Consider the following 13,007-nt stretch of genomic DNA (forward strand, 5'->3'; position numbering starts at 1 on the left):
CATCCCCCATTGAAGACGCATCCACCTAAATAAGAAATGGATCCCTGAGGATTAAGTCTCCTCAAGAGAGGTCCAGAAACAAAGGCCTGTTTCAGGTCGAGAAATGCAGAAACAGCTTCAGGAGGCCAGTCCTTGGCATTCACACCCTTCTTGGTCAAAGCAATAATAGGCGCAGCAATGGAGGAGTAATTCCTTATGAACTGCCTATAATAATTTGTGAACCCAAGAAAGTGCTGTGTGGCCTTGAGGCTAGCAGGAACAGGCCAGCTGGTAATGGCCAAGACCTTTCCAGGATCCATACGAAGTCCAGATAGATGACAACAAACTGGTACAGCAGATCTCTTAAGATTTCATTGACAAAACATTTTGGAACCCAGCTGGGGCATTACACAAACCAAAAGGCATAACTAGGTATTCGTAATGCCCATCTCTAGTGTTAAACGCAGTTTTCCATTCGTCACCTTCCTGTATCCGAATCAGATTGTATGCATGTCTGAGATCCAACTTGGTGAAAATGGAGGCACCCTTCAACCTGTCGAATAGCTCAGATATTCAGGGTAAGGGGTATCAATTTTTGATAGTCGCCGCGTTTAAACCTCGATAGTCGATGCAGGGTCTCATGGTACCATCCTTTTTGGCAACGAAAAAGAACCCTGTTCCTGCAGGCGATGAGGATTTCCGGATGAAACCTCTCTAGATTCTTGGCAACATACTGTGACATGGCCTGGGTATCTGGGATGGACAGAGGGTAGGTACGACCCCTGGGTGGAGTTGCTCCAGGGACAAGGTCAATAGCACAGTCAAAAGACCTGCGGGGAGGAAGCAGCTCAGCTGATTTCTTAAAGAACATATCCCAGTAATCGCTGTATGCAAAAGGGAAGATCAGAAGATACAGATGTGGTAGCAACCGGAAGTCTCTCCTTGGGGGCCACCTTGACAAGGCAGGACGAGAAACATGAGGGACTCCAAGCCAGGGTCTGCCCAGAGACCCAGTCCACATGTGCAGAGTGGAGCTGTAGCCAAGAAAGGCCCAATACAATGGGGGTAGAGGCCTTGGGTAGAATGAGGAAGGATATCCACTCCTGGTGGAGTATCCCAACAGACATCCTAATAGGTAGCGTCTGGAAGCGAATAGGGCCCCCCTGGGAGAACAGTGCCATCAATTGCCAAATTGCCAAGACTACCAGTGGGGTAGTGAGGGGCAAAAGGGTAAGCTTCATGGAAGAAGCAGTTCTCCAGTCTATAAAATTGCCAGCAGCCCTGGAATCCAGATATGCAAAGATCGATTGAGGAGAACTGCCTACATGAAGGAACACCGGAAGAAGAAGATGAGAAGGTGATGTTTCTGGGTCCAATACTCCACCTTCCAGATGTATTAGACCCGAGCGTTTCCCGGATGAAGCGAGCAGGAGCCACGAAAATGACCCTTGCCCCCACAATAGAGACACAAGCCCAGAGTTCTGCGCCTAGCACGTTCTTCGGGGGTTAGTCTGGTCCGGCCCAGCTGCATAGGTTCCTCAGTAGGCAGGAGATGCTCCACGGAACAAAGGGAGAAAAGCTCAGACTGGCTAGGACCCAGGGAGTGCTGGTGTCTTTTTTCTAGAGACCTCTCCTGAAAACGAATGTCGATCTGTTTACACAATGAAATGACATGACATTGTCCAGACCGGCAGGGATGGCTCTTCCCACTAATTTGTCTTTCACTCGGTCAGGGAGGCCATGTAAAAAGGTTGTAAGAAGGGCCTCATTGTTCCAGTTCAATTCAGCTGTAAGGATACGGAACTGAAAAGCATATTGTGCCACTGAAGAAGATTCTTGGCGAAAACTTAAAAGGGCACTAGCCGCTGAAGAAACCCGACTCGGCTCTTCAAAAATGTTACGAAAGGGCTTCAAGAAGTCAGACAGGCTGGAAACCATCGGACCATTTGTCTCCTACAGGGGGGCAATCCAGGCTAAAGCTTCACCAAGGAAGAGGGAAATGATATAGGCTACCTTTGCCCGATCAGGCAGGAAGTTTTGAGGCTGAGCAAAATGAATGGTGCATTGGCTGAGGAACCCCCTGCAGGCCTTGGAGTCCCCAGAGAAATGGGACAGAGCTGGCAGTTGTAGTAAATGTGTGGCTGCGACTGGAATAAGTTCAGCCACCGATTGTACTTTAGGTTGCTGACTCAGGGTTCCCAAGGAGGCCTGAAGCTGCTCGAAGCGGGAAACCAGAACCTGGGAGGAATCTCAAGTCTGCGGATTATGCCCTGCAATGGATCATCTGCGGGTAGCAGCACGTCAGCAGTGTCCATGGCTGATCAAACTGTCAGGTCACCTGAGTCCAGGTAACAGATGCACCCCTTTGGGGTCTGGAGTGCACCACAAGGTAGTGGACCCTACGCCTGACTGCTGCGAATGGAGCTCTAGGTGATACAGGAGAGCAGGTACTCTGTAGTACCAACACGGATGACACTGGGAGATAGAGCATGAGATTTCCCAGGGAGGGGAATCTAAGAGCCAGTGGGTGTTCACCAGAGGCCCCTAGTAGTGGGGATGAATTTAGCTGCAGTCCTGCTCCAGGTCGCGACCCCTAGACACAGCAAGTCGCACACAAAGGCCAAACACACAATGTTGATCAGCAGAGCTGTCTTGCAGTGCACAGGTTAATATAGACAGGACTCAAAATTTCAAGTCCTGAGCTACTAGCCAGGCCTCAAGAGTTGCTCGCCACCAGTTGCCCCAGCCCGCCCCGCCCCTAATTCTGCCCCTAAACACACCCTCATAAATTCTCATGAATTGACACTTAAATGTTTTATGCAGAATTAAGTTATAAATATTAACAACAACAACTTTATCCGTGCCCACCAATGCAGGCTGCCTGTGCCCACCAATGCAGCCTGTGTCCACTAATGCAGCCTTGTGCCCACCAATGCAGCCATGTGCCCACTATGCAGCCTTGTGTCCACCAATGCAGCCATGTGCCCACCATGCATGTGTGTATACTGTATGTGTGTGTCTACATGTGTGTGTATGTGTATCTAAGTGTATGTGTGCGTGTGTGTGTACATGTGTGTACATGTGTCTGTGTAAATGTGAGTGTGTGTGTGTGTACATGTGTGTGTGTACATGTGTATGTATTTGTGTACATGTGTGTGTACATATTTGTCTGTATGTGTGTACTTGTGTGTGTATGTGTACATGTGTGTCTATATATGTGTGTACATGTGTGTCTGTATATGTGTGTACGTATGTGTGTGTGTGTGTGTTTGTACATGTGTTTGAATGTGTGTGTACACGTGTCTGTCTGTGTCTGTATGTGTGCATATATACATACAGTATCTCACAAAAGTGAGTACACCCCTCACATTTCTGTAAATATTTTATTATATCTTTTCATGTGACAACACTGAAGAAATTACACTTTGCTACAATGTAAATATTGAGTGTACAGCTTGTATAACAGTGTCAATTTGCTATCCCCTCAAAATATCTCAACACACAGCCATTAATGTCTAAACTGCTGGCAACAAAAGTGAGTACACCCCTAAGTGAAAATATCCAAATTGGGCCCAAAGTGTCAATATTTTGTGTGGCCACCATTATTTTCCAGGACTACCTTAACCCCCTTGGGCATGGAGATCACCAGAGCTTCACAGGTTGCCACTGCAGTCTTCTTCCACTCCTCCATGACAACATCACGGAGGTGGTGGATGTTAGAGATCTTGCGCTCCTCCACCTTCTGTTTGAGGATGCCTCACAGATGCTCAATAAGGTTTAGGTCTGGAGACCTGCTTGGCCAGTTCATCACCTTTACCCTCAGCTTCTTTAGCAAGGCAGTAGTGATTTTGGAGTGTTTGGGGTTGTTATGTTGAAATACTGCCCTGCGGCCCAGTCCCTGAAGGGAGGGGATCATGCTCTGCTTCAGTACGTCACAGTACATGTTGGCATTCATGGTTCCCTCAATGAACTGGAGCTCCCCAGTGCTGGCAGCACTCATGCAGCCCCAGACCATGACACTCCTACCACCATGCTTGACTGTAGGCAAGACACACTTGTCTTTGTACTCCTCAGCTGGTTGCCGCTACACACGCTTGACACCATCTGAGCCAAATAAGTTTATCTTGGTCTCATCAGACCACAAGACATGGTTCCAGTAATCCATATCCTTAGTCTGCTTGTCTTCAGCAAACTGTTTGCGGGCTTTCTTGTGCATCATCTTTGGAAGAGGCTTCCTTCTGGGACGACAGTCATGCAGACCAATTTGATGCAGTGTGTGGTGTATGGTTTAAACACTGACAGGCTGACCCCCCACCCCTTCAATCTCTGCAGCAATGCTGGCAGCACTCATACGTCTATTTCATAGGGGACAACCTCTGGATATGACACTGAGCACGTGCACTCAACTTCTTTGGTCGACCATGGCGAGGCCTGTTCTGAGTGGAACCTGTTCTGGTAAACCCCTGTATGGTCTTGGCTACCGTGCTGCAGCTCAGTTTAAGGGTCTTGGCAATCTTCTTATAGCCTAGGCCATCTTTATGTAGAGCAACAATTCTTTTTTTCAGATCCTCAGAGAGTTCTTTGTCATGAGGTGCCATGTTGAACTTCCAGTGACCAATATGAGAGTGTGAGAGTGATAACACCATACTTAACACACCTACTCCCCATTCACACCTGAAACCTTGTAACATTAACGAGTCACATGACACCGGGCAGAGAAAATGGCTAATTGGGCCCAATTTGGACATTTTCACTTAGGGGTGTACTCACTTTTGCTGCCAGCGGTTTAGACATTAATGGCTGTGTGTTGAGTTATTTTGAGGGGACAGCAAATTTACACTGTTAAACAAGCCGTACAATCACTACTTTTCATTGTAACGTAGATTCATTTCTTCAGTATTGTCACATGAATAGATATGGGGACACTTTCTCTTTAATTTTGGCTACTGTTTAGGGATCGTGCCTGCATTTTTAACAAGCTCCCCCCACCCAATACTCCTAATTTATGCAATCTGTTTATGCTTAGATCACATTTTCCTTCTAGTGGATAAATCATGCATGAATGCAGAGTACCCTAAATCCATGCACTTCTTTACCTAAGACTTACCATAGATGGGTAAATATCTACCTGAATGATTAATGGAGAGATATCTTCCCATCCTTGCGAGAATTGTTGGGACTTGCCATGATCCTAAATATGATTATTCAATCGTCTCTATAGATAGGTGAATTATAAGGACTCCCTCGCAGAGAAACCGGACATGTTTGTGTTTGACGTTCATGATGTCATGAATGGCCACATTTGTATGCAGTGAGTGAAATAAGGACAAATAGATGGGGGTTTTTTTTTAGTTGTTTCAAGGCAATCTAATTTTCAGAACAGTCTCTTTGTTATGTAGAACTCTAAGGTTATTCCAGATGTTTCTGTGGGTTCCTTGAGCTGTGACTGATTGACATCTCACTTGATCATGCCTGCATAGTTCTGGGATCAATAACACTTGGCAGAGCCAGCTGCCGTGAACCTGTTGGTCTTTATAGCTCTCTGTAAGGGTGGCATTCTGATCACCACTGTAAGGGGGACATTCTTTCCACATTCGTCTCAAGGGACATTTTCTTCCACTGACCATCAATGAATAGGTTTTTGGGGTTCCTGTAGACTTAAAAAATATTTAAAGGGTTCCTCTGGAATAAAAAGGTTGAGAAAGGCTGTGCTGGACAAATGAATAATCAGTGGAAAAATGTTAAAAACTGAGTACACTCCTCATTTACAGTGTACTTATACTGCAATTGTTGGAAATAGAATAATATAAACACAATATATGGCCACAGTTTGGCAGACACCAATTAATATATATTACACAGATGAATAACTAGGCACAAAGCCATTCTCCAGCAACTTACCTTTCCAGTAGAATAGACTGTACTGAGGTTCACAGTGGCTAGCCATGTTTTACACCATCATAACATGCCACTTTTCCAATAAATCGGTTCAAAATATTTCTTGTCTGCTAGATCTGCTCCAGCAGATTAGAATGAAAGAATGAGACCTCACCTCAAAACGAACACCTTTTATATGAAGTGGAATGCAGACTGACAGCCAGGCATGGTCGACCAACATCACTGCCAACTTCACTAATACATTTTTGGCTGAGTACAAACAACCCTAACAATGACCCTACAATCAGTGGAAAGCATTGCCAGAAGTCTAGAGGCTGTTAAAGTTACAAAAGGAGATCTAAATACCAACATGGAAATATGGACAAAATAAAAATGTACATAAATACTGTAGTCTGTCAATGGTGTTAACACAGCAGTTTTTGTTTTTATGAATTAGCCATGTCATAGTTTTAATACCTCTTAAACTGTAGATCCAATATTTTCCACTTCCTTTACCAGAGTAACAGTGCTATTTGTTCTGCTGTGAAATCACATAATGGTGTTGTCACCTTGTGGACAGGATAGTGTTACGATGGGCATGAATGATTAGTATTTTTTCATTAAAGTGGGAGTCCGGTGACCAATCTTTTTTTTTTTTTTAGGTCATTCAGACACTTTGCTAATCCCAAAATAATACTCACAGTTTGGGTGTAATATTTCTGCCTCTGTCTGTTTTTGTACTGAAGAATAACTTTAAAAATGCGATGCTGGCTATTTCCATCTTGCTTGTGGGCATGTGAAGCCCACAGACATTGATTTCTGAGATGCGGTGAATGCTGTTCATTCACAGCTTGTTCACGTGCATGATCATTGTGTCCGCACTGAATCTTGGGAAGCCTGACACTAAGCTCCCAGGAGACAGTGGGGCACCAAGGAAAGGCAATAAACACGCCTACTCCCATGGGAGGAGAGACAGGAAGTGCCACAATAAAGTACAATATAAAGGTAATTACAGCGATAAAAAAAAATTTGTGCGCCATTTGAACATCTATGCAATTAACTGAAGGGGGTAAGATTAAGTTAAAAATTTGAGTGGAACCCTGCTTTAAGCAAAAACTAAGATTCCTCCATCCACAAAAGTGAGATGGATAGAGGAATCCCCATCAGGAAATTGTATTCTGATATCCGCTGTTGTTACTCATAGAGTAGCACCAGATCACATTTATTATAGATCCATATTCATCAGAAGAAAATACTATGTTTGGGGACCAGGCATGGCCCCTTTTTTAAGGGATTATGACAATATGAATATCTCCCCTCATCCCCTTCCAGGTAGGAATCCTGAAATAAGTTTTCTTTGTTCATTACACTTTGTATTCATTTCAAATGCATACAAGAGCAAAAATACTTTTACAGGGGAAACGTTTTAACCCTTTCTATTCAATCCAAACAACACAAATATTTTAACTTGAGTTTCACCTCTGTTCTTCTGATTAAACCCACAATTTAACTTTTGTTTTTGTGTTATGCATCTTTGTTAGTGTATCATTGATATGAACTTTCCAAATGCATCCAAATCCAGATCAAATGCACTTAGTTTTTGGAGAATCAAAGGTATGCTATCAGTGTAGTGAGGAATCATGGGGGTTATAGTCTCCCATACAATAGTCGAATATCAAAGTAAGGGAAATTGGCGCTGCATAAAACGATTATTTAAATAATGTATGTGCTACCAACCGTGATACTACTTGAATTGAAAAAATATTAATATATATAACAATATCCATGAGTATATTGTCCATTTGAAACAGTATAATAAATATAGACACCCAAATGAAATGAGAATAACGATTAAATGAATATATAAAAAATAATTAAGTCACGCGTTTGGAAATCAGCACAAGTCACTTTATGGGAATATGAACATTTGATTTGGATAGATTTTCTTATTATTATATATATTTTTTCTAGAAGTGGATTCAATATTGACTTAATTATTTTTTTATATATTAATTTAATCATTATTCTCACTTCATTTGGGTGTCTATATTTATTATACTGTTTCAAACAGACAATATACTCACGGATATTGTTATATATTAATATTTTTTAAATTCATGTAGTATCATGGTTGGTAGCACATACGTTATTTAAATATTCGTTTTAAGCAGGGCCAATTTCCCTTACTTTGATTATCAATTCTTTGGACTCCACTTGTGAAATCTTCTTTCCAGGGAGGCTGCAGCTTAACATATACCTAAGCATGGATTTTTTTAGTTAAATATAATAGTCGAATATGTGATATTCCCGGAAGATGCAGACAGCTAAACTTATTTTGGTTTGGAAGATCGAAGAAGAGTTGAGTAATACAAAGTATTCATTTTAAAGAGTTCCTATGCCTAAGCAAATAGACAAATTGAGTAAAGGTTTTTTCAGTTTTGATGGCCCGATGTTGTGAAAATAGATTTTTGGGTTGATTTGCTAAAGGTATCCAAAATCTTTAACTAATGAATTGTAACCATGTTGATTTTTAATACCCAGTCATGATTAAATTAATAAACAGAAATTTGCTGTTCACATGATTGCAGTGAATTTTCATTCAGTTTATTGAATGGAGATTCTCAACTCCTTTAGTAATTCAGCCTAAATATATTTGAAAGCACCTCCGACACGTCTGGGACATCATGTGAATCTTCCAATATAAATTTATTGTAAAGCAGAAGAATGCAGCATACAGAATCCACTTGATATGACAACTACTGATATGTTTCCCTCCATCACAGGAGCTTAGTTATAGAGAAACAATTCCAAGTTCCAAATTCCAGATTCTGAATCCCAAATTCCAGGTTCAGAATTCTAAATTCCAATTTCCAAATTCCGAGTTCTGAATTCTGAATTCCAAGTTCTGAATTCTGAATTCCAAGTTCTGTATTCCAAGTTCCAAATTCTGAGTTCTGAATTCAAACTTTCTAATTCCAAATATAGAGTTTCCGAATTCCAAATCCCAAGTTCTGATTTTAGAATATCAAGCTTCAAATTCTGAGTTCTGAATTCCAAGTTCTGAAATCCAAATTCCAAATCCCAAAATCCGAGTTCTAAATTCCAATTTCCGCATTTTAAATTCTGAGTTCCAAACTCCCAAGTCCCGAATTCCAAATTCAGAGTCTTGGATTCCAAGTTCTGAATTGCAATTTCCAAATTTCAAATTTTGAGTTCTGAATTCCAAATTCCGAGTTTCAAATTCAAAATTTTGCATTTTGAATTTTGAAATTCAAGTTCTGAATTTCTTTTAGTTCTGAATTCTGAATTCTGAATTCCAGATTCCAAATTCCTAATTCCAAATTTTGAATTCTCAGTTCCAAAATCTAAATTCTGAATTCTGAGTTTGGAATTCCAAATTCTAAACTCCGAATTTCAAATTCAAGCCCTGAATTCTGAGTTCTGAATTCCAAATTCTGAGTTCTGAATTCCAAATTAAAATTTTTGAATGCAAAAGTCTGAGTTCCAAATTACAAGTTCTGTATTCCAAATTCTGAATTCCGAATTCAAATTACAAAATCTGAGTTTTGAATTCCAAGTTCCAAATGTCAAATTCAAGCTCCAAATTCTTGAAATTATTAAAGAGAATCATCACGCTTATCTTAACGTGAAACTTCACTCTCTCAATCAACATTGACTATTTTAATCCTTTAGCTGCCACCTTTAGAAAATAAATAGGAAAGTATATCATATTTACTTGTTTTACATTTCTTTAGTTACTTAATTGTTTCTAGGCCTAGGCAAATGCTGTCATACATCTCAGGAGTCTTCAGGAGGGAAATAGAGAAGTTTTCTCAACTAAGCACACCCTCCTGCCTGCATGCCTAAGCTAAGAGCAGATGGATTCAGGGAAGTAAATACTACTTGGATCATCTGCTCTTACTCAAGATTGTCATGGCTAGAAATGCCAGAGTGTTTTTCAAAGGGATTTCTAAGCAAAATAAACTGTGGTGTTCCAATGCAGCATAGTTTCACTTTAAACAACATTGGCAACAATGATACAAACAAAGGCATCTTTAGAAATGATTAGCCGGCAATCTTTGTATACATTATTTTTCTTTTCCTCCCTATTCTTCTCACAGTGGCCATTTCTACTAAGATCCAACTCACACCTGAGCTATGCGCTTATGTGTGTTTTTTCATGCATTTGTCACGTGACAGCATAGAGCACCTCATTCACCTAAATGGGCTACAGGCGTCAAATGTGCCAAAGTAGCTCCTGCAACTTTTGTGGGCAGTGAGCCTTTCACCTTTTTTAACTGTATGTTTTGGCAGTTTTTTTACACTTTTTGTCTTGTGACAAAACCCACTTCTGTTAGTCACATTGGGGTGTCATTAAGAAATAATGACACCGCAAGCATTCCCTGAGTAAACAGATGTGAATGGGGCAAATGAATCCATGTCCCTTTAGTCAGTGGTGAAGCTAAACATTCTTTCACCTGGGGCAAAGACACAGTTTTATTCAGTACCTTGGGCGAAGATGCCAAACTGCCAAAATTGCCTAAAACGGTCCCTGCTGTCTGATTTTTGAGACATAAAGAAACTGAGGACAAATTCTCCAGTCCCTTTCTCTGAAGCCTCAGTTGCATTGGGCAGTGAATGAATGGGAAGTGCTCTGTGCTGGGCGGCTTCCTGTTCATTCAGAAACTGAAACATAGAAAACACAACTGTGTTCATTCAGAAAAGAAAGGGGCCGGTAAATTACTTTAACCAGCCTCATCACATACAGAGTGCAGTGTTCAAGAGTGAGCTGTGTAAAGACTCATGGTACAGGGTTTAGGAGTGTGCTGGGTACAGAGTGCAGGGTTTAGGGTTGTACTGTGTATAGAGTGCAGGATTTAGGGTTGCGCTGCATACAGAGTGCAGGGTTTAGGGGTGCACTGTGCACAGAGTGCAAGGTTTAGGGGTGTGCTACGTACAGAGTGCAGGGTTTACAGGTGCACCGTGTACAGAGTGCAGGGTTTAGGTGTACACTGTGTACAGAAAGCAGGGCTTAGGGGTGCGGTATGTACAAAGTGCAGGGTTTAGAGGTGCACTGAGTACAGAAACCAGGGTTAGGGGCTCATTGTGTATAGAGTGCAACGTTTAGGGTTGCTCTGTGTACAGAGTGCAGGGCTTAGGGGTGCTCTGTGTACAGAGTGCAGGGCTTAGGGGTGCATTGTGTACAGAGTGCAGGGTTTAGGGGTGTGCTACATACAGAGTGCAGGGTTTAGGGTTGCAAGGTGTACAGAGTGCAGGGTTTAAGGGTGCACTATGCATAGTGTGCAACAGCTGATACCATAGGTGTGCTCAATAAGGTAGGAAAACCAGAAAGTCCCAGACTCCCAGGCAATAGCTGTGCAGACAGCTGCCCAGCCCCATACTCTTCTGGTCCCCCCCCTTCCCCGTAGCATTCCCCTCCTCTGACATCGGCTAGCCTAGCAGTAAGTGTGTGGGCTGAATAAAGGCATAATACTCAGTATGGTCGGTAAGACAGCCACAAAATAGTTGCAACATAACCCTCCTTGGCACTTATTCTCCTGGTCTTCCCTTCCCCCATTCTCCATCCTTAAGGCTGCTTTGGGGAATCTTTTCAGGATGGAGAGCAGGGGAAGGGAAGACCAGGAGAATGAGTGCCAAGGAGAGTTATGTTGTAACTATTTTGTGGCTGTCTTACCGATCATGCTTACTGCACAACTAGCCAGAGGGAGAGGAGGGGAGTGCTGCAGGGGGGGTGGGGGGACTAGAGGAGCACAGGGGGCAGGGGGAACCAGAGGAGTATGGGGTTGGACAGCTTAAGAAAGGGTATAGACAGGAGTGACAGCTGGGGCAGCATACTGGTACCAATTCCTGCATTTTTCTCCTGCAGCAGCTGAATGCTGGCGGGAGTGAGAGGAGGAGAAGAGGACTGTCAGCTGCTGCAGGAGGACTGGAACCAGCCATGGCACCCTTCTTAATGCTGCACCCAGGGCACATGCCCCCCTAGTTTCGGCCTTGCCTTTAGTTCCTGGAACTCTGGATCTGTCTCCTGGAACATGTGAGAAAATGCCATCTGAGGGGAAAGGCACTGGCGATACAGCCTTCCCAGGATGAATTTAAAGGCTCTGGTTACATCACCAGTACCTCAATCAACCAAGAAGTGAAAAAACAGTAACACAAAAAAAGTGTTTGTTTACCCAATGACTGTATGATGATTTCATATCAGCATGCAGAGCTTTAGGCTGATGTGAATTTTAGTAGAGTGTGGAATTAAAATTGGAAAATAGGGCCAGTATAACCTATAGGTTTGCAAGTACCTTTACTCAGTATACTTAACTGGTTAGGCATGGGGAGGTGACAGGGTCTCTTTAATATATTGTATTTAGTAATATTCACAACATGTTGAAGTTCTAAGCATATATCTGTACTTTTGTGTTTTCACAGATCATAGGAAGCTGTCACAATGAAGAGTAAATGCCTCAAGATACTGGCAGCCATTGTCAGTCGCTTGTTTTTCGGCCTTCATGGATCCCTCATGATAGCTTTACTAGCAGTGATGACAAATAATTATAATTACTTTCTACTACTAAGTTTTGTTCTTCTATTGTTCATTGAGATGATCATCACGCTACAGAAAACTAAGAAAGGAGAATGGAAATGGTATTATCAGCTAATATAAGTTATAGTATAGTATAAGTTTATAAGCTAAGTTACTTATTAATTAGATTGTTAAAAAAGACATTTCCAATGGCAATCAAAGCATGTAAAATAAATTACCATTAGTAAAGATGGCCATTGACAGAAGTATTGACAGATTTGGGCAAAAGAAATGCTCCAGATTGTAGCTTAAATTAGTTGACTATTTTATGGGTAATTTTGTCAATTAATATTTTTATTTCTAAGATAAGCCTGCTCTCTACTCTACTAACTTTACCTTTCTTTAGCCAATCACTAGTTGATATGTTTTTAAACATCCAAGCAAAAGATCAATTTTCTGATCCAAAACGCAGTTATGTGACAGGCAGGGTCCCAATTTCCCTTTTTTCCTGATCTGCACTGTTGGAGGGTTCTTCTTGCAGGGCCCACATTACTTCCTACTGATGTTGATGCTTTCCATTGCCTGCCAAAAGTGTCCATCGCAGGGTATGCAAGCT

At 42.0% G+C, this 13,007-nt stretch overlaps 1 protein-coding gene across 1 annotated transcript in view; it reads left to right on the forward strand.

Moving 5' to 3' along the window:
• The window catches only part of LOC141111043 (transmembrane protein 26-like), a 78,744-nt gene that overhangs the window by 20,095 nt on the left and 45,642 nt on the right, over positions 1–13,007 (forward strand). The window contains exon 2 of the mRNA XM_073602982.1: positions 12,298–12,513. Within this exon, the coding sequence (XP_073459083.1) occupies positions 12,317–12,513 (197 nt within the window). The 5' untranslated portion in view covers positions 12,298–12,316. The remainder of the gene's footprint in view (positions 1–12,297; positions 12,514–13,007) is intronic.

This window comes from Aquarana catesbeiana, linkage group LG10 (assembly GCF_042186555.1).
Source record: "Aquarana catesbeiana isolate 2022-GZ linkage group LG10, ASM4218655v1, whole genome shotgun sequence".
In the NCBI taxonomy this organism is placed as follows: Eukaryota; Metazoa; Chordata; class Amphibia; order Anura; family Ranidae; genus Aquarana; species Aquarana catesbeiana.